We start from the raw sequence: 22,680 nt of genomic DNA, 5'->3' as shown, positions 1-22,680 counted from the left end.
TTCAAATATACCAATTTGTCAGGGAGTTTGGGATCTGACTCCACAGCATCCCATACAGGCTTGCACGTCTTCATCAGTTTATTGAAGCCAAAAGAAGGTTTCACATCAAAAATGAGTGGAGCGAATCCTAGACAGCTGGTATGTAAGCATGTGATTCTTGCAGTTTCCGTGTCTGTTTCTCCAGCTGAGATGATTGCCAAATCCACAAGCACTTTAAGTTCTTGAGGCCCTAAGGGAAGAAAACTATTGATACTATTTGACGATTACAGCTTCAGTTATGGCGTCAGTGAATTCACACGTTACTTTTTTGGTGTTCACTTCTTTCGTGACCTCACGAATCTATGTACTTCAGGTCTTTATAGTCAAAAAGTAAACCTCACTACATCAGTTGGGGATCCAGTGGCGGATCCAGGGAACAAAAGCCGAAATTTTTGGTCTTTGGTCATAACAAAGTTGTCTTAAAAAGACTAAAACACCAAAACCGTGAAAGGGCAAAAATAAAGTTTTGAGAGCGCCCCCCCCCCTCCCCTTACCTACAGGTCTGGATTCGCCACTGTTCAAACGGATTTTTCTACATTTACATATTTGTCTAGTTGGCGTCCTGCACCACACATCTCCACTCCCTGTACCATGCTTATCCTTAATAGTTATTATTCCTAATGGAGGAAAATGTCTGCCTTATCATGTTCTGTACAGTGGCATGAAACACGATGGGCATGCTGAAAAGTTATAATTTGAGGGGCAAAACATCAAGGATTGTGTCAACACAAACAAGACTGAGAATTAGTGTTGAATGACAGGGAACAAGAACAAAGGATCGCTTAGAATTAGCCAATATAAAAAATACCATAACACTTTTTGTTTGTCCTTTCATTTTGCATAAGCATTGTTTCCAATTTTCTCTTGGGATCATTATAATTCCCAAGAGAAACTAAAAACAATGCTTCTGCAAAATTTTGGAGGGAAAAACAAAGAGTATTATGGTATTTTTGACATTGGCTAATTTTTTTTGCACTGTTTATTTCTGACCTTGCTATGATTAAATTTGAGGGCAGGCTTTCTGTACATCGTAGGAGATCTCGTTTATCTCTTGAAATCAATTCCTTGGACATTCCTTGCCAGTCACTAGTATTCTTCCATCACTTTTCTAGAGATGCTGGCAAGTTTTTGTTATTAAGTGACATCAATCTAATAATTGGATTTTCAAATTTCTACGACAACTTAATTAGTTGTTGGATCAGTTGATCGGTCATCAGTAATTCAGCCAACCCAGTAGGTCAAAGAGTTACATACTGCTAACTATTTACATGAGATCTGCGAAAAAATAAGTGTAAAAGAAATAATAAGTACCACATTTATTACCTTTAACAGTTTTTCTTAACCAAGAAATAAACGTTTGGCATCGAGCAACAGCATTAAGACATCTCCTTCGATGGTAGGTTATGCTGGATAATGACTCGCCAGCTCTCTGTAAAGCTGGATTAATGCTTTTCAGAGGCCTCCGTTTAAATTCTGTGTTCATCTACAGTGCCACAACAAAAATAACATTTCTAGAATCATATAAATCGTTTCCAACAGAGAAACTCGTTTCTCGATTACCCGCTGGTGCAATAGGGAAAACCAAGAACTAGCCATCATACCACCATAAATGATGATGGCGTAATGTACCCATGAAAACGGTGATATGCTAGCTGCTTGGCAACGGGACAACTGAAAAGGAATTCAGAAAGCCGGACAGGAATCAAACCTACAAGGACGGTAAGATCTGTCAGATGTTCTACTTGAGATACAAAAACAATACGTGAGCTTGGCATTTATCCACGTTCTTAGTTTAAGTGTTTTTATTGCAGTCAAGCATCCACGGTGGGCAAAGACCTTTCTTTAGGACCCATATTTTTCCTTTAATGTTCTAGTAAGTTCTTTCAGTAGTTAGCACAAGGTCAAGCAAGTTTTCAATTCGTCTTAGCAAAGGGCCAAGAAACACTGACGACATCGATTTTATGCAGAGTGATCGAGACCACCTAATTAACCGAATAATGATAGTCCGACTGTTACATGTACATCCTTTCACAGTGCAATGTTATGTGAGACTTCTACGTGCCACCTGTTAATAAGCCCTGTTATTTAGGTGATAGGTACTTCTTGATTGTACATGCAAGACTCGACTAGGACAGTGTGCCTTAAAGTGATATTTGTTTTTGATAAATTGCTGTCAGTCGCCCTCTTGTACCTGTTGTTGCCTAAACAAGACGTTTTGCATCACTTACTTATTTGTCCCAGTTTCACTGCTCACCGCTCTGTATTACTTACCTCTGTCGAAGGTCTTGCTGGTACCATCTGTTTACGTGCAAATATTACCATAAAAGTACAGATTTTACTTCACGGTGCCTTCCAATCAATTTTGTTGATAATGCAGAAATCTTTACAACTGTTAGAACTTTTACGAATCATCTCATGTGTATTGAGTCTGTGTAATTTTTACTTCAGTTGTTGGTTTTCACGCACGTGATCAGGAGCCATGTTTTTCAACATGAAAGAAAAGAAATCGTTTGCACAATGGTAGAGTTCAATTCCCGGAGGATTGGGTGGGGACACACATATGGCCGCCGTTTCTTTGTTTAGGGGCACAAACATGGCGGCCGTGACATCACGTGAAAACCGAGAATTGCTTGTAATTTCGCAATCTGATTGGCTAATTTGCCGTTGTTGATAAGAGTGCAGACAATGATGCTTGTGTCAAGCTCATGTCAACGTGTCATGCAGCTGTATTAGCGAATCAGAAATACTCATTTTGGGAAATAAACCGATCAGATTGCGAGAAAATTATAGATAAAGTTTGCTCTTTCTTTGTGTCATGCTCCTGGTCACTCTCTGAAATAAACATTTCCTTTGACGTTGAATATTGTGGTAAAAGGCAAATCGATTTGTTAATTATTACTGAATCTGGTGTATTTTTTTCACCCTAAGGGCCGTGAAATACTTCTGTATCTATGATTTACATGCGCTCCCAAAATGACCCGGTGGAGCTCTTGGGATTCATGTCGCGAATATTGTTTGATTAAAAAAAATTATTCAAAGAACAAACAAACCTGATTGTTGAGATCCTCTACCAGTTGGAAATCCCCTTTCAGATTAAGACATTTCTTGAATTCCAGAACACTTTTTGCTGCATCAATACAGTTCTGTAATTTTCGGTACTGGTCAATCTGCTCGATGCGCTTGTGGATTAAAGCTCTTGTATCCTCACTTTGAAGACAATTTTGGGAGGTAATAAGATTGATTTCCTCAGCGATCTCTTCATTTCTCGAGAAAACCTTCAAGAACTTATCAACCTCTTCAAATGTAATTGAACCCGTCAAAAAAAGCTCCTGCAAAGACAGTAGCTGTTTAAACGATGGCGTCCAAACTAACTCCTCAACATCGTCAACACTGAGGCGTCCTCGTCTCTCTGGTGTCAACTTCATTGCTTTTTCACCGTTTTCTTTCCAAAATTGTCGCAGCAGCGTACTGTCAGTTAACTTGCTAAAAGATGAAATCATCTGTTTCGCCCTAGGAGAAAGCCCAAAAAATGTTACAGCAGGAACTACCTTGTCCTCTACGACTGTTGACCTGACAAGATCTTTGATCGGCAAACATGAGGCATCAGTCCCACACTTTACTGAAAGTTGTTCCAGATCCACTAAAAGAAAAGAAAACAAACAAATCAACAGCCTGGGAAAAATCTTACTTGTTTCCCCTGCAATAACCGAATACCAACCGCGACTCTAAATGACTGTGATTCTTCGTAGTTTTACGGTGTAAATGAACTTTGGGTGAATTAACGTGGTTGATTGGCCAAAATAAAATGAGAGAATTCTCATTTTCTCTTCGTTTTTTACCTTTTTCTGCAAAAAAATTGTAACAACAACAACCTCACTTCCTGGCATAAATCAAATGGTCATCAGTAGTATGCTAAGTGGGGGTTCTGCTTCGGGTGGAACAGTGGATCATGTGGATCGAGCGATTCGATCCACATCCCTCGCCCCTAACCCTTAACCCCAAAGCCTCACGAACAAGTTAGCCCTAACCCTTCCCAAAAACGGGTTAAAAAGCTATTTTTCAAGTTTTCGCCTCTCTTCTCACATGATGTTACTGCGTTAGAGTAGTCGAAAACGCAATAACGCTTTTGTTTTCTATGAGACGTCACTTGAATATTTAATAACTTGAACGGGACTGATACACTTGATTGCGCACTTACTAAGAGTCCTTATTGTTTTCAATGAGAATATAATGAATTAATAACTTGAACGGGATCGTCACAATTGATTGCACATATACAAACAGCACAATGAGCTATGTCCACACGCCTGAACATGCCCAATTGGCGTCCCAATGACAACTATTTTCAGCCAGTTAAATTAGTAATCATACCAAGATAAATTGACAGCAAGGAAACATTCGTTCATTTCAACCAACGCGAGTGCTAGAAGAGTGTGGATCAAAGAGGAACTCTTCCTTCTTAAAATGGCTATCATCTGTGAAATTTGTGAGAAAGAGTTCACCCAGATGACAAACATAACGCGGCACAAGAAGACGATTCATGGCGACTGTTCTTTTACTTGTGAACGGTGTGGCGATGCCTTTAATCGAAAAGATGCATTGAAGCGCCACATGAAGAAACACTCTCAAGAGAGAATTCACCAATGTCATTCTTGTTCTCGCAAGTTCTATCGCCATGATAAGTGTTTGGAACACCAGAAGGTATGCGAGTTAGAGAAGTTTGAGGAACGCCGAGACGGCGGCAAGCGAAAATATTCCGAAGGAGAAGAAAATGGAGAGCACAGAGTAAAACAATGGAGATGGGATGATGTACACTCGGGCGAAGATTCTGGTTGTTCTGAGAATCCTTGCGCTTTGACGTCCGCAATAAAAGACTCCCTGAAAACTTCAATGTGAAGCCTCGAATTCAATAGAAACACAACTTCAGGGTGTTATTACACGGTAAGTAAAAGTCAATGTTCAATCGCCTAAGCAAAAAAACTAAAAACGAAGAGAGGGCTCAAGTGGTTCGTGAGTGTTCAAGTTAAGTTAATCAAACCGAAAGCAGATGGTTCTGACGAGATCACAGAACCTCATTTTCGCAGTTTTTGCATGACAACCGTGAACGACCATGAAGTTGAAAAACAGCTCGACGAAGCAAGCCAGAAGATTTTAAGTGCTTTCTCAACGTATCAGAAGGAAGGAAGTGGTTGGACACTATCTGAAATCCTGCACCTCGATTTGAACGTAGCTCAGTACAAACCATTGAAAGGTTCTCTTCGTTTTTAGTTTTTTGGCTTAGGCGATTGACCATTGACTTTTACTTACCGTGTAATAACACCCTGAAGTTGTGTTTCTATTGAATTCGAGGCTTCACATTGAAGTTTTCAGGGAGTCTTTTATTGCGGACGTCAAAGCGCAAGGATTTTCAGAACAACCAGTATCTTCGCCCGAGTGTACATCATTTCCCTCTGTAGTCGTATTGACCGTTGCGTCATCCCATCTCCATTGTTTTGCTCTGTGCTCTCCATTTTCTTCTCCTTCCGCCGTCTCGGTGTTCCTCAAACTTCTCTAACTCGCATACCTTCTGGTGTTCCATATACTCATCATGGCGATAGAACTTGCGAGAACAAGAATGACATCAATGCATCAATGCATCTTTTCGATTAAAGGCATCGCCACACCGTTCACAAGTAAAAGAACAGTCGCCATGAATCGTCTTCTTGTGCCGCGTTATGTTTGTCATCTGGGTGAACTCTTTCTTACAAATTTCACAGATGATCGCCATTTTAAGAAGGAAGAGTTCCTCTTTGATCCACACTCTTCTAGCACTCGCGTTGGTTGAAATGAACGAATGTTTCCTGGCTGTCAATTTATCTTGGTATGATTACTAATTTAACTGGCTGAAAATAGTTGTCATTGGGACTCCAATTGGGCATGTTCAGGCGTGTGGACATAGCTCATTGTGCTGCTTGTATATGTGCAATCAATTGTGACGATCCCGTTCAAGTTATTAATTCATTATATTCTCATTGAAAACAATAAGGACTCTTAGTAAGTGCGCAATCAAGTGTATCAGTCCCGTTCAAGTTATTAAATATTCAAGTGACGTCTCATAGAAAACAAAAGCGTTATTGCGTTTTCGACTACTCTAACGCAGTAACATCATGTGAGAAGAGAGGCGAAAACTTGAAAAATAGCTTTTTAACCCGTTTTTGGGAAGGGTTAGGGCTAACTTGTTCGTGAGGCTTTGGGGTTAAGGGTTAGGGGCGAGGGATGTGGATCGAATCGCTCGATCCACATGATCCACCCGCCGCAGAACCCCCACTTAGTATACTACTGTCATCACACATTTGTTGAAAATCAACTTCTAATGAAACTCTCCCTCTCCGGTTTTACAGTGAAGAAATGCCTGTTTCGTTTACCTTGTTTGATTGAAGAAGACATCCTGATAAAGAAAGAAACTTTAGCTTGTTCATCCTGAAAAGCACATAGCTCTTTAAAACGTTGATCCAGCAGTTTTTCCAAAACAAAATGTTCACCTTTATCTTTACTGATTAGCTTACAAAGGATTAGAAATCGCTTAGAATTTTCGCGGATGATAGCCAACATTCGCACTTCTATGGAACCATCCTTCAAATATCCAACTGCAGCCTCAAGAGACGACTGAGCTAACAACAGAATCTCTTGACCATCTTCCTTTAGAACTTTGCGATAATCCGATTCGGGTCCTGGAAAAGCAAAATGATGGCAAATTATAAATAGACAAATGTTGAACTGTCTTCTAGCATCGTTTTCTCGTATAAGCTGTACAACAAAAATACTTCATTTTCCTATTTTAATCCTTATGCCCAACGCGAAAAAAACTGGATGGGAAAGCCAGGGAAGAAAATAATTATTAAAGCAGGAAGCTTGAAGGCACGTTTATTCAAAGGAGTCTTTCTCATGATCACAAAAAACTGAAAGGAGATATCTTTTTGACAACTTACAGTCTGAGCGTGATTTCCACACAATACATGTACATATGCATGCACATCCGAGGCCCTAATCACAGAGCTCGCCAACAACCCATTACTTCCCACTAACCAGGAAAAGTAAGCAACTTAAGTGTTTACAAATTAAAAATCATACCAAATCTTTCGAAAAAACAGAGCCAAAGCCTCCATTCAAGAACGTGCTTGAAAATTTCCACTGAAGAACATGGGATGCCTCCTTGTGATTTGGGCCAAGACTTTGTCAGCATCAGGGTGAGGAGATCCCCACATTTAGATGCTTGGGGAGATTGAAGTCCGTGCTCCGAGAGGTTCTTGAACAGGTTTTCATTCTCATTTCCCCTCTAGAAATAAAAAAGCCTTTACGAGGAGGACTGGCATTAAGCAGTTGAGAGATCAAAAAACAAACTGATGGTTATAACAAGAAAATAGCTTTCGATTCAACCACAATTAAATTATACAGAAGTGGTTGAATGGTAAGTTCTGCCCCAAATTTCGCAACATAGGTTACATAGAGTTAATAAGAGAACCATAACTAAATTAGAATATTCTGGCACAATAATGACGAGGGTTGCGTATAATTTCAATCTCTCTCGAGATTGTCTTCCAAAACTGAAAAATGTGCCCACTTAAATTAAGGTGAAGGAAATGCCTGTTGCAAGGTATTGAATATGATCGTTGTTTTTTTCGTTCTTGTTTACTGACGTTTCAACTGTTTCTTTTAGACTTTGCAGAGGTGGATGCAAGGTAAAATCTGTTGTGTCTATCTTTGCATAATCTACTACAACAAAGCCAAAGAATATTTTTGGTGTAGGATATTTTGGGTTTGACAGTGAGTAGGATAGGAGTATTGGTACATACATTTGTACACTGGATGAAGGCATACAGAAGCAAACTTTCAGAAAAAACGCAACTGACATAACCCTTCTTAAAAACAGAATGATGAAGCACAGGTGTAGGTTACCTGCAAAAGGTTGTCAACTTTCTTGAATGTAACGTCAGAAACTAGGTTGCGGACACAGCTGTCTTGAGCAGCCATATTAGCTTTGGTGAAAACTTCGACCAAATCATTGCAGTCTCGCTAAAGAGAAAAATAGCCGGGCAAAATACTTTTCAACACCAAATAAAATAACAAAAAAAAAATATCGCTGAAAAAAACGGCAGCTTCGGCAAGTATCGGAGCAGAAATTACGTAAAACAAAAGAAACAAAAGACAAAAAACAAAGCAACTCCAAATAAAGACTAATCCCAAGTGACCAAATACACAATGCTTTCCGATACCCGCAGAAAGACCCCAAAGAACAGCTTAACACTGACCTCTTCCAAACGCAGTTTGAATGACTCTGTCAAGCGATTACTCCAAATCTCGTTACAACTCTTATTCCCCCATTCAACACACCACAGATTTGTCCAAATCTGAGGAAAGAGTTTGTTAATAAGAGACGCAAATCAACTTAAAATAGCCTGCAAGTAGACTCTTTATTGTGCTATTCAAAAATCTTTCCGAGCATTCCTTCAAATCCTTTAGCTTCAAGAAAGAACTCTTAAGGGGCACATAGAAAGCTTAAGAAGACTGCATTTACGGGGGGGGCCAAAAGAATGACTCAATTTCTCAAAGGAGATGGGTAATTACCCTTATCCCAGAAGCAGATTCGGATCCCTGAAGAGTTTCAAATTGGCCTTCGATTACGTTGGTACATTTGGACCATATAATTGCCTCAAAAAAGGTGCTCACCCTTCTAATCGACAATGATCAAACAGATTTTATTAACGGACAAAACTGTACTCCAAATATTCCAATAATATCCTGGCAACTGGATTTTGCAGAGCCTTGGACTCTATTGAATTCGGTTTTTAAAAAAAAACCGTTGAGTTATTTAACACTGGATTTAATTGTCATTAATTATAGTTCGGTTGGAAGGGCCATCACGGCTTTCGATTAAATCTTTCAAGCCTTGTTGCTTGGACCTGGAGAAACCATTTCTTCTTCTGAGAAAGTTCGTTATGATCAGCGTCGATGTCACAGCAAAAAAGTTAGACACAACTCTTGATATGTGTGACAGCCAGTCTTACTCTATTTGGAAGATATCTCACAGCTCAAAGCCTCAGAATCTGCCAGGAGGTACATATCGCCCTATGTAATGGAGTCCAGGTGGCCCTCGGATTCCAGATGCCAGCCCGTTGATTCCCGATCCCGAATAGTTGATCCCGGATTCTGAGTCGTGGATTCCGGATCTCAATCTCCGAAACTCAAGGGTTCCACAGAAATGGATCCTGGATTCCATCGAAATCCGTCGATTCTGCATTCCATACATTTGTTTCCGGATTCCACGCTCTGGATTCAGGATTCCAAAGCCTCACATTTGCTGGACTCCTGAATCCGGATTTCTTCACATCAGGCGGTACATACTATCTCCACCCTTAATATCACTAATAACTACACTCAAGCTGTTAACTCTATCATTTATTATTAAGAGAAACAACAAAATTAAGTGCAAAGTAACGTTATTAGACAAGATAAGGGATGTTTACATGTGCCCAGTGTAGAGGTTATGGTTAAATCATTGAGACTGGCATGGATTCCAGAACTCTAGAATGAAAAAGGGAATTATGGTTCGCTTATGTTTACAACTCTTTACCTGTTGAAGAAACACACAGCGACCTAAATTTCATAATACTATGTGATCACCAGAAATTATATTTATATGCAAATTGCTTCAGCAACACTCGAACGCTGCATCTTCTTGAGAAGGAAAGGTTGAATTTCTTCTCTCCGAACATATGTTGCAGCTTTTATCCAAAATTTCCTCAAACCTGATTAATTTGCAGTTTTGCGGACAAACATAAGGGTATAGAAGACAACACCCTGCTAACAGATAACGCTCATTCCTTGTTTAAGTGACAAATGAAACTGCTAATGGACAAAATTATTTATTTTGGAAATGATAAAATGGTTCAGTGGAGATAATGGCACCTCCTTCTCGTTCTCTCGAATTGACTCAGTAATTTTCCTCAAAGAAGAAAAAGTAACAGAACCTTTCTAGTTACATGAAAACTTTAAGTCCCTATGAAGTAAAAAATACATTTTGCTTACTTTGAAGAACTGTGAAAAGGATGAAGAATGGTGTTTTCTATTTTGGAATATCTTCTCTCATTCCAGAGATATTCAAGTTTTTGTTCAAAAATTGATGACGTCACACACTGTACAAATGACTTGAAAATATCTCCAAAAATATAGGATGGGTGTTGTTCAGACTTGGCAGCAGTAACCTACGTCAGGTAAGGCAAAAAATGACGCCCTCTATTCTGTTGCCAAGGCAACCGTATTTGCACGATTGATTTTGTCGTTTATTGTTGTGATAAGATATGTTCACCCTCGGTAAGCTTATACAGAGATGTACGGCATTATGGGCAGCACATGCGTTTCACGTCTAACCATCTGCCTGTACTTATCGGTTCAAAATCCGAGATACAGTTTGAACAAAACGTGAACATCTTGGAAGAGAAAGAAGGTATTCCAAAATAGTAGACAGCATTCTTCATCGTTTGGAAAGGTCTTTAAAATGAGCAAAAGATTTTTTTTACTTCATAGGCACTTTAATAATTTCATTCTTCTGTACACCAAATACTGTGCACACCTCCCGAAATAATTAGGAAAGTAATTATCCTTTGATGATTTTATTTTTCAACTAGCGCTCAGATATCCTTCTGAAAACAAAAAAATATACTAAAATGCGTGCTACACATTGTCGCAAGATCATTTTGCCTTTTTAACCAATTTATGTGTTTCCTGCATTGTCGTTGCAGTAGCAATCGTAGTTTCGTAGACTCCCTATAATACCTTTAGCAAGCTATTAGCGCCTTAACTGATTAGAGTGTAATGTGAAGTGCTAAGTATCTATAAACCATGTGAGCGTTAGCCCTACTGATGCAAATGGGCCCACACAAGGACAGATAAAATCTCTGACCAGGGTGGGAATTGAACCCACGACCTTCGGGTTAGATCACTCCTGCTCTATCGACTGAGCTACAAGGTCAGACGGGAGCAGGCTGTGGGAACTGACGATGTTAAAGTCACGGCAATGAACATGTACGAGTACAAGGAAGGATTACGCTTTTGCAAACGTTGGCCGTGTAGCACTTTTATTAGAACAGACTTAACTGATTAGAGTTCAATGCATTTTGGTAGCTGCAAATGCGTATATCAGAGTAGACTGCCCATTGCAGGCAGAAAAGCCGAGGTTTCCAGCGTAAGAAAGATAACTAGAGAAAAAACATCATTTGCCTTTATATACTATTGAATCTAAAGTACAAGAGAATGGATTTTACAAAAATACATGCATACAAACAAATAGAAAGAAAAATGTAAGATAATGTATCAAAGCATCGGCCTGCTTGACCAATGCTCTCGCTTTGCCGAACACGCACCACTTGTCGGATTTTCCCCGAAAGAAGCACCTGTCTGCAAACCACGCAAAATGGAAAAGCTGAGATTGAGAGACCTGCACCTGCACGTTGAATCTTAGTTCGGTATTTGCTTTAAAATACTTCACTTAGATTTCACGTACTGATATATCTTCTCTCTATACCACTTTCCATTCTTGTCACGACACCAAAGTGCTATTAGAAGCCTGATTATCCAGATAGTCCCCAATTTTACATGGACAAATCTGTGTTTAACAGATCAGTAACAGCATACCTTTAGCTCTTTGTCCGTATTATCTATGGTGTAACACGGGATTGAGCTCTGTAATGACTTCTTCAGCCACTTCTTTACAGCGTCAAAAGTTTCTACCACTACATTTTCCATTTCTTTATATGTGTTCCCATCATCTCGCTCAGGTTCAACTATGTCCTCCAATATAGCAACCCACATCGCTATGCTTTGCAAGCACTCTTGCAGTAAATTAAATTTACAAGATAAAGATAGCGTCCTCAGAATGCACAAGCAGGATTTAACACACAGAATTGCTTCCTGGGTTGACGTAACTTGACCATCAGTGGAAGAACCCCTACCAGAAAAAAAAGGTAATCGTTAATCAATCCCGTTTCCAGATCCCATCGCTTCTCTTAGCCGGCGAGGCCTTCGCACGAGAAAACGAAGAGCTCTGGAGACAGGATTTGCAGTCCAAAATTGTAGGACTTCCGGAGTTCATACATAACTCGGCAATAGCACTTAACATGGCGGAGCTCAGAAAACTACATTCGAGGAGTCTCTATGTGAAGCTTGATCCATATTCTTTGGATAAAACTTAATGTTCAAATAAATTCATTTTTCATTCTGAATCAAAATCAGCAATAATTTCAAAGAAAAAAATAATTTCTTCAAAGTTGTGATCCACCTTGCTTGCGAAATCTTTAGATTGGTATTGGCACCACGACATACCAGCCCAACAAATTATAACCTCGTCTGAGCTCATTCTATGTTCCCCAAATTCCAGGCAAAAGTTCGGTCTTCAAGCCCAATCTTCTCAGGAATCTATTGCAATTTTTTCAAATTTTCCCAACTGTTCAAAGCATGAAATTTATTGTATCCCAGAGGAGCAAGAACTTCAGTTAAGGCTGCTTAATTGAAAAAACTTTTAAAAGACAATGGATACAGCATGCAAAGAAGGTTGTGGCCTCGTCTTAACGAGTTGTTTGTTTGACCGTTGCTTATTACCACCATTAAGTCTCCCACCAGGTCAAAACCATGCACTGAGAATCCAAGAACCCATGGCATAACATAAGGAATGTGAGGCGCTGTTCCAAGCTATTTTTTTCATAACACAATTATAATTATTCCTTGGCTTTTTTCAGTATTTATGCAATCATGAAGCCTGTCCTTATTCATTCTAACATTGCTGACCAACTAAAAAAACACTTTCTTCGACAACGGAGTACACGCCCTGGTGATGACTTCTCGAGTTTTCAACACAACGATTCCTAGTTTAAGTCTAAAGGACAATGTGTGTTTAAAGGCCACGTAACATCACTCTCCACTTCAGATATTGTCGACAAGGTGTTTCTTTCTGTTTCTTCAGTTTTGAAACGCGAAAATGGTTAATCAAAAACACAGTTACCAGGAAACGTACCCGTTGGTTGTGGTCGGAACCTCAGCCTTGACATTTTGCCTTGTAACCAATAAGCCTGTCGCAACCCCCTCTCTCTATGCCACACAGAAATAGGTATCAAGTCACACAAAAATAGACCATCATGACAGAAATTAAAAGGGCAAGCTGTTTAGTGTGTGCCGGTAAAGATGAATTAGGACAGCAAAAACCATTAAAAGGGCAAATATGTTCACTTACTCGCAAAATCTACATGAAAAAATTATGTAGACCTTGAGAGGGCACCCAAATTCCATTTCCATCCAAAGATGAATAAATACAAAAGTCAATAATTTGTAACTGAGTGGTTCAATACGTTCTTCTCAGCCTTGTCATTTTTGTTTCCTCATGAAAGTCAAATAATTTAATTTAATTTATTAACTTTGCCATTCAAGCTGACAGAGCGCCACAACAGCTTGCGCCAATTACTGTGGCTCCTTTTTTTTTTTACCCTCCCAACCATGATACACAACAGAAGACAGACCACAACACCGGGAACTACGTGCCCTAGATGTTGCACCTTATTTTTCATAATAAAAAAGAGACATTTGATATTCAAAGGTCTTGTTAGCCTGTTTTGAGTACATGAGATCGCATTATACACCAGCGGATGGAATGTTGCATGGTACAAATTGGATCTAAGAGGGTCTCTACTACCATTTTGCATTTTTTGCAAGGCATAAGATTATTTTGGACCCCCGTGTTAGTTCATACATGGATCATCACGTACTCAAAAACGCAAAAAGCAAAGTAGCAAAGTACTTCACTATCCAGTGATGGGATCTTTTCAGAAATAATTTTGGCAAGAGTTGCGTATATTTCAACTGGGGGAAATCGTCTTGAGGAGGCGATTTTGTCAAAGGCTAGACAAGAATTGGCTAGAAGAAATGTCCTTCTAAAGAGGGGGTCCAGTTCAAACAGAGAAGACAACATGTTTATCCAAGTCGAGGGGCAACTGAAAAATAAACAAATATACAAACATGAGTTGATTGGTAACTCAGTTTGAAAACTAGTGTGGCGTGCTCTTAATTATTGTCGAGACATAATGTAGCGCGAAACTTGGTAAGAGGTGTTAATGGTATGCCACGTTTTTAGTGTCAAAATTCATACATGTATTCGGCATTTCAGACATTAAATTTAGCTATTCAAACCTTCAGTTTGGAAATTCAACAATTCAAACATTCAGTTCAATTGAATATTTGAATTGTCGAATTAAACGTTTGAATTTTAAATTTGTGAATTGAAGAACTGAAGGTTTGAATTGCCAAATTGAGGGTTTGACTTACAATAGTTCCAAGAGAAAATAAAAACAATGCTAATGCAAAAGTTTGGAGGGCAAACAAAGAGTAGTATAGTATTTTTGAAAGTAGAGTCAGTACTTTTCACGCACGACTGCAACTGATGGTTTGCATCTGACGTCACAGAGGCGACGTTGGTGTACAGAACAATGCAGAAAAATGTCTTTTGGGAATTTGACTCTATAATTGTCGCTGCTAATCGCCGTCGCAAAGTACAGCAACGACGCAGCTCAACAAGGTCGAACCGAAAGCATACAATGGCGCCTCTGGCAGCCGCTATGCGGTCCATGTGTGAATCAAAATGGCGTGAATCAAATGGCGCGTATCGCTTTTTCCACATGTGAGGAAAACGATACGTCTAATCAGGTGCCGCGTATCATGTTTTTTGACGTGTGAGCCATAACAAGATGATTTTCATTCAGCAGGCAGTGTTTCGCTTGTTTGAGAAATTTTAAGCCTTCGCAAGTGTCGAACCTTAAAAACATGAACGAGAAAAGGTTTGTTGATCACGATACGTCGGTCGAGGATTATATGGAAAGTCTCAAAAACAAGAACACAAAAGAGAAAACAAAACGAGATGAGAAACTACTGAAAACGTTTGAGAAACGAAAAGAGCGACGGAGGCCGCAGAATTAAACAAGCACCTTTCGGACTTTATTTGTTCTGAGAGACGTAAAGACGGAAAGGGTTATGAGCCTTCAAGTTTAAGGTGCCTTGTTTCAAGTATTGAGGGACACTTGAAATAATGTTGTCCATAATGTTCGCTTAGGTAAAATATATGCTATTTACAAGGTAATTTTTGTGAAATTAAAATGTTCAAACCAAACGTTTTCGGCTGTTTGCCATCATCAGGGTTAAAAATGACCGTCCGCACGCATCCATGCCTATATATCTTATGTAATTCCCGTTGGGAAAAGTTTGGAAACATGAGAAATAACTTGTTTGTTCAAACTGGGGCGGAATTGTTGGATCATTAGTCCCTCGACGATCCTACGTTTATGGAATGTTTGTGCAGAGAGAACGCGCCAAGTGAAAAAATGTGATGGGTTTTTACGCAGGTGTTTTGCAGGTTCAGAGCTGTGAGCAGGATTTGAATGTTCCGCAATTCGCGCTGCTAAGTTTCTCACAGTCTCGCCAATGTAATCAACACCACAAGAACAATCTCCTTTGTAACAAAGACAAAAACACCCACAGATCCAAAGTTGTTTACAAAGGATATTGTTCTTGTGGTGTTGATTACATCGACGAGACTGTGAGAAACTTAGCAGTTGCGGAACATTGAAATCCTGCTCACACCTCTGAACTTGGCGCGTTCTCTCTTCAGCACAAACATTCCTTAAACGTAGGATCGTCGAGGGGCTAATGATCCAACAATTCCGACCCAGTCTGAACAAACAAGTTATTTCACAAAAATTACCTTGTAAATAGCATATATTTGAAATAATATTTTCACATTCTTTGCTTGCTTTAATGTCAAATTTCCGGCACAAATTTAAGCCTATGCTATAATCTTTGCATGAGTTTTTGACTTGAAGTCGTGTAACAGAGCTTTGTCTTGGTTTGCCATTAAAGACGATAAACAAAACTTTACATCGGGGACAGCTATTCTTAGAGTTTTTTTCATAGAGTTATGTCGTAGAGTTAGAGTTAAATTTCCAAGATCCTGAATTCAGGATGAATTCAGGATTTTGGAATTCAAGATTTTGGACTTCCAAAATCTTGAATTCAGGAGGATTTTGGCAGTCCAATCAACAACTCGTGCGTAAATACCGCACACCCGCACTTTCCATGAAGTATTCTCTATGTACACAAGCTCACATGAACGATGGAACAAACTAAATTAAAGCCGCATCCACACGAGCACATTTTCTGTGGCAATTTTTGTGTGACAATTTTTATTTGCCAGTCTATATGACAAAATTTGCCCAAATTTTATGTGACAAATTCATTTGCTGAAAACCTGGCATGTGCTCGCCAACCCCCAAAATGAACTGTATCATGTTATTTTTTGCAAGTAGTGAATAAATATATTTTTGTTTTTTCTCTTTTGCCATGAAATTATTTTCGAGTGCAATTTATTTTTCGGATTATCTTTGACCTTTGATAATTCCTTAAGACTTGAGAAATCACGAATTCCGAAAGGAAAGCTGAAACTTAAGTATTAACTAAATTAGAAACTACCTCTTGTCAGGTAAACGCTTCTCTCGCAGAGTTTTTGTGTCAAATCCAACAGCACCCCACCATGTGTCATCGTTGGGTTTAGGTTCCTCCATGAGCAACACATCATTGCTAAATGGTTTTGATGATTGAGTGAGAAAGTGAACTAACGGCACTGCAAAAAACCAGTCGTGTAGATCATACATGGTTCTGGCAACATATCTGCAAATGCCCTGTATCGCCTCACCCAGCAACCTGGAGGATCAAGCAAAAAAAAAAAAGGCAGCGAATCACTTACGTAACCAAACAACAAGGACAAAAGGTTTCAACTAGATAGTTATCCTTATAGATATCGTTGAAATTGAATTGAATTAATATGCAGTTTTCCGCATCCTATTTATTATTTATTTTCCATTTTTTAAGAGATTATTTCAGTTCTTACAAGTTCAATTGCTGTACTAAAATTAAACTTTTCCTGTGTCTCATGTTATCTTGACACTGCATGGCAAATGATCTATGTTAGTTTGCACATCTGCCGGTACATAGGAACAGTAAAATTGCAACTCACTGCCAAACTCCAGGGTCGAAGTGTTTGAGAAGCACGTCAAGAGCTGGGCAGGTTTTGTCTTCACGGTGTCGAAAGAGACGGAGAGACAAAAACAGACCACGATAGTCATCACCATCAAGAAATATGTTGTGAGAAAAAAGGACATAAGCAATTGCAACTGCCGATACTAAGCGGTTGAAGTTCTTGTACGTAGGTTCCAATGAAAGTGAAGAATCATGATCAATCTTCCCTTTCAAAAACGCCTTTAGAATCTATGAAGGTAAGAAATAATGCACAATAACGAAATGAGGAGAACAATATACCCTTTGCATGTATGGCAGCAACATTTGAACAAATTAATAATCTCATTTCCTAGACCAAAGATCGTCACTTCATTTGAATGAACCTTAATATGTGTTACTGTAGTCATTCAAATACCGCTGCAAAACAAAAAATATACGGAATGAACTTATGTAGAACAACAATGAAAATTAGATTTTAAAAAAAAACTTGACAATGATATACTGGGAAATTACACACCCTTTGTTAGGCACAGAAAGGATTCTTTGGAAGGTGTTGGATATGTGAGAAGGTGATGTGCTAGAAGGACCCGTGACTCGCTCCTTCAAGAAATGACGGTATAAGATCTGCCAGTGCTTAAGTCCAGATGATTGAGACGAGAGCGTGGAAGAAAGTAAGAGGACTAATAGACCAAGACAAATGCCGACTATGATGGGAGAGTAAAGAGCTAATACTAATAATATGCTGGCAGGATGTAAGAAACTGGCCGGATCAGAGTATGTCAGAAGACAAAAAAAAATTAGCCGGCCGGATTAGAGTATGTCAGAAGACAAAAAAAAAATAAGCCTATGAAAATACTGGGCCTGCTATACGGCGATTTTTCGAAAAGCAGCCACTATGTTAAAACCCGAGCATACAATTCTCTCGTTAGACTTCGTGTAAAATGTGAGGCAGCTGTATGGAATCCCTTTGAAGAGCAGCATCTAAATGCATTGGAATTCGATCAACAACGATCTAATTAGTGCTGGAACTATGATGTTCAAAGCTGTACACAATTTCGCCGAACTTACAATCCCAACATCTGACAACTTAGCTTTCCGTGCCAGTTGCTCTAACCATGTGCTCAAGGTTAGGCACTGTCGTTTTCACCTATGCGTGGACACGTGACGGCAAATCGTGTTCTAATTGGCTGCAAACGTGACAAGTTTCATCTTCAATCATTCGACGTTTTCCTAGAATGGCGGCAAGACTGGATAGCGATCTGATAAAGTATGCTTCAGCTTTTCGCAAAAGTTGATTCATGTCAAGAGTGACGATTTGAGACGATGAAGTATTGGCGCGAGCAGGATTATCCAAAAAATGGTCACTAAACTACGAACTCCTGAAGTGAAGTCTGGGGGAAATCGTTCTCATTTCACAGCAAGTTTGAGGAAAGTCCAGGAAAAAGTTCTCTTAATTCAAGAAGAGAATTTTCAGCGACATTTGAAAGCGAACCATCGTCTTCCAGAACGCAGAGCAAAATTTCTAGTAAGCTTTCCAACACTGAAGGGTATAACGCCTTACTGGTATGGTAAACTATCGCCTGTATATCATAAGCAAACTTTCCAAGACAAAATTTAAATACTAAATAGTATCATCAATGGCTTACAATATAGAGATTGAAATTTGTGTCTATTTTTGAGTTGTTTATCGGATGAATGTTTTTATCAACGTAGCTGTAAATTTACAAAATCAATCAACTGTTATGCTCTAGACCCTTCTAGTTAATCCAAAGCACAAAAAGGTTGTGAAAGCAAAAAGGATTTAGTCGGTAGTGTACAGGATTACAAATCTTCAGTACTTAAGTTCAGTTTTAGCATGTTTCAAGTTCATTTCCTCGGTTATTTATATACTTCGGTTCACTCCTACCGTCTGGTGACTGAAAATTGGTGAACAGATCAATTATGTTTCCCATGTTATTTTGATTGTATAAACTTTATTTGCAACAAAGTACAAAGTAAAATACCATGAGTGATCATGACTTGTGTACCTGTGAATGAATGCTGTACTAAAGTGATAAGTAGACTATGGATTACAGACACCAAGACCATGACTAGCCCTTTCACTTACTTGTACTTCCCACCCAAAAATAGGAAACTGTGTAACTGCCCTTTTTCTGTCTATATATTACCGATTGCGTTTGTGACGATTCATACTTTCCTTAGGCTGCTTAAAGCAAATCCAGCACAATCGAGAATTTTTTCTGTATATTTCATAAAGACAAATCTTGGAAAACGCATGGACAAGTGGAACAGCAAAGTTACAATTTCTCAAGTCGAATAAAATATTAAATTAAATATCCAGCATGTCGGTAATATCCGTGCATGTCAGCCACTTCTAGATTGCCGACTGCAAGCCAAACAGCAGACTCTAAATTTTCAAACACGATATCTTGATATTGGTATTTCAAGAGATATTTCAGCTTTGAAAATACTTCTTCGTCGGGGTTAAAGTCAGGGGAATAAGCTGGTAAATACACAAGTTCCATTCCCACCGTCATTTAAAAAACTGCGAAGAGCCACTTCGGCATCACCATGATGGGCAGCAAAGTTGTCTACAACAATAATATCTTCATTCTCCGAAACTGGTCTCATGGTATGTGGATCAACCATTTCTGACGCTTCAGAGAAAAAATGTCAAAAATTCAATAGGATTTGACGCACCTTGAGCAGTGGGGCCCAGTGGTTAGGACGCTTGCCTTGAGGCTCAAGACTCGTTCTCACCACTCGTTGAATTTGTTTCTGGTAAACCTGGTTCAACTTCTCGGCTGCACTTGTAAATAGCCAACTGGTTTGCCCCGGCCGTTTGGGGTTCTTAACAGTTGTTGTTGTTGTGTTCTGTTGTTTCGTTCATTGTGCTTCATTGGCCCTGAAAAGACCCTATGGAGAGCGGTCAATTAAGTATGTATGTATTTATTTGCGTACTTCACCCCATCAAGATCTAGACCTGCAAAAAGGCTGAGAGTAATGTTTGCGGTTGATAAATTGCGTCGCACATCAAAACACTGTTCGCCCTCAGGAGAGTAACCGTAGACTCGGTGTCCGCTATCCGGCAATTGAAATCCTGTTTCACCGAAAAACTTCATCGTGTAAGGATCTCTATCAGACAAGTAATCTAGGAACAACACGAGTGAACCTTTCGCCAGCGCACTTCCCTAATATCTCCCTGCGGTTACCAGAGTTGCTCAATTCCGATTTTATTTCTTGAGATCCCTTACTTAGGTCAATTGTCTCCAACAACATCGAATCAGCGAGCGACAGCTTGCTTGGTGTTCTGATGTGCTTTCTCGGAAATGGGTGAATATTCCAGTTTCGCGATATTGTTTAACAAACGTATACGCAGTTGAACGTAGAACCCGGGATACGCTGCCTTCTACTTATTTCATTTACTTAAAGTGTAGCTGCCATATCGATTACTTCATTTCTTAAATCGGTAGGAAGTGCAGCGCCAGTTTTGAAGTTGCGCCCATATTTCTTGATGAAAAACATATTTGCTAGTAAATTGTAGTAGTTTCGAAATATCACTCGCAAAAGTTTGCTTTACGGTTGCCAAACTTGTCACGTATGCAGCCACTTTGAACATGTTTCCCCGTCACGTGTCCACGCTTAGATGAAAACGACGGTAATGCATACAAGTTTTCTTTTTTTGTTGATATTTTTCGTTGTGGAATAGTCTCCCAGTAGATGCTGTGAACACTGAGACTGTCCCTGCTTTCCAAAGGAGTACCTGACCAATTATCAGGCATATTTTGTAGTGATCTAAATTTTTGTAAGAACTGTTCTGTGATTTAAGTAGTGCTATGCTAATTTGTCTACTTGTACTGTTTCCCTGTCATCTCTTTTCCGATGTCGGCTGCTTCTTAACATCCTGTATAGTCTTCCAACTGCTAGGATTATTAAATATGCACATATACATGAAATGTATAACGGGATGAATGTATGAAGTTGCATGCAAATAACATTAATGGCAATGTTGTTTTGGGGGGCCGAGTTTGTTTCCGTTTTAATAAAATTATTTTGCAAGGAAGAGCAAAGGAAAAGTTAACAATTACTTCAAGCACAGTGTGAGAGAGAGTTGATAGTAAGGAAACAAGGAAAAGTGGTTCTCCTGTAGTCATATTGGGTTTACAAGCGACAAGTTCTGTTTAGAAGTAATGAAGGGCAAAGGAATTATCATAACTTACGTCTTTAAAATTGTAGGATGCTGGAACATTCTTTGAAATCTGATAATGTTCCTGCACCACTGACTTTGTCATGCACCAAGCTAAATCTTGGATAACGGCCACTGCCTCCCAGGCATTTATACTCGAACACCCTTCGTCCACAACGAACCCCTCCCAAGAAGGTAACATTGCCCTAGTGGCAATCTTTCTTCCTTCAGCAGGATCCATGCTTTTCAAGATAGATGGCAGTAAATTTCGTATACTTTGGAACCAGGTGGGAGAGCTGAAAATGGTATCATCGTACTGGTGCCAAACAGCTAAAGTTTGATGACAAAAAATAACAATTTTGTTACAAAATCCATAACAAGTGAGACTAAGAAATAATTTCACTTCCTTGTTCTAAAAACTTGCCGAACCAGTAGGCAGGTAAAATTATAAGAATTTTGAAACAAAAATGCAAGTGAATTTTGCCTTAATTTCACAAGTGCACCTTTTGATTACCTTAAATAGGGCATTAGGCTGATTTGTAGAAGCAAAAGTGATACTTCAAAATTGGTAAACAGAGTGGTTAGGCCACTGAAATTTGGGACAATTTTGAAATATCACAAGTCGTACTACAAATCAGGATAATACCTTGATATTACAGGTAAATGGAAAATATCACATTTAATCAGGCAATTACTTGTTTATACTTCTACGTGGGAAATTTACGTAACACAAGAAATGGTTTAATTTTTCTTTAAGTATGTTTCGCTTCATAGGCAAGCAACGTGGTTTCAATGTTCTCACTTTTGGCCCAGCAGCTAGCTGGTAAAAAACATTTAACCATGTTGAAGTACGGTTTCTGTTGTTTTAGTTTTCTGAATTATTTAAGTTTAAGTATTGAAACTCTCCACCATTTACTTGTATAACAACGTGGTTTAATGATTTTGGATACCATGTAAACGGTAATTTTCACTTAAATACCTCTGCTCTTAACCAATCAAATGACACAAATTTCTCTGGTAGTGTTATAAACACTGAAATTACACACCAAAATAATGAAATAATTTGTCAGCCATTATCTTGCACTCATTTGGGTGAGCATTGAGTCTACTATGCGGGAGGTCACAAGTTCAAACCCCGTGTGGACCAACACTTAAAATAAAAAAATAAGTGAGGCGAAAGTGTTTCCTTCGTATTTAATTATGGATGCAATTGGTTAGACGCTTTTACCCTTCTTGAATAACGTCTTTAAACCATATTCCCGTCCCCGTCCCTTTCACAGCCTCACTTATGTCCAGAAATGAACACAATTAGATACAAGCCCTGTTTTCATATCCCAAGTGGTAGCACCCATTGATTGTAAGCATTTCCT

At 39.1% G+C, this 22,680-nt stretch overlaps 1 protein-coding gene across 1 annotated transcript in view; it reads right to left on the bottom strand.

Annotated features, from left to right (window-relative positions):
* Positions 1 to 22,680, bottom strand: part of LOC138020831 (E3 ubiquitin-protein ligase rnf213-alpha-like) — a 500,094-nt gene that overhangs the window by 420,519 nt on the left and 56,895 nt on the right. Inside the window, 13 exon segments of the mRNA XM_068867751.1 lie at positions 12 to 229; positions 1,363 to 1,522; positions 3,090 to 3,679; positions 6,444 to 6,749; positions 7,150 to 7,354; positions 7,975 to 8,091; positions 8,328 to 8,426; positions 11,710 to 12,022; positions 13,085 to 13,158; positions 13,862 to 14,054; positions 16,579 to 16,809; positions 17,123 to 17,373; positions 21,345 to 21,640. Of these exon segments, the coding sequence (XP_068723852.1) occupies positions 12 to 229; positions 1,363 to 1,522; positions 3,090 to 3,679; positions 6,444 to 6,749; positions 7,150 to 7,354; positions 7,975 to 8,091; positions 8,328 to 8,426; positions 11,710 to 12,022; positions 13,085 to 13,158; positions 13,862 to 14,054; positions 16,579 to 16,809; positions 17,123 to 17,373; positions 21,345 to 21,640 (3,053 nt within the window).

The sequence above is a fragment of the Montipora capricornis genome, chromosome 2, assembly GCF_036669925.1.
Source record: "Montipora capricornis isolate CH-2021 chromosome 2, ASM3666992v2, whole genome shotgun sequence".
NCBI classification, from domain to species: domain Eukaryota; kingdom Metazoa; phylum Cnidaria; class Anthozoa; order Scleractinia; family Acroporidae; genus Montipora; species Montipora capricornis.
The sequence above is the reverse complement of the archived record's forward strand: the minus strand, read 5'-3'. Positions and strand labels throughout refer to the sequence as shown.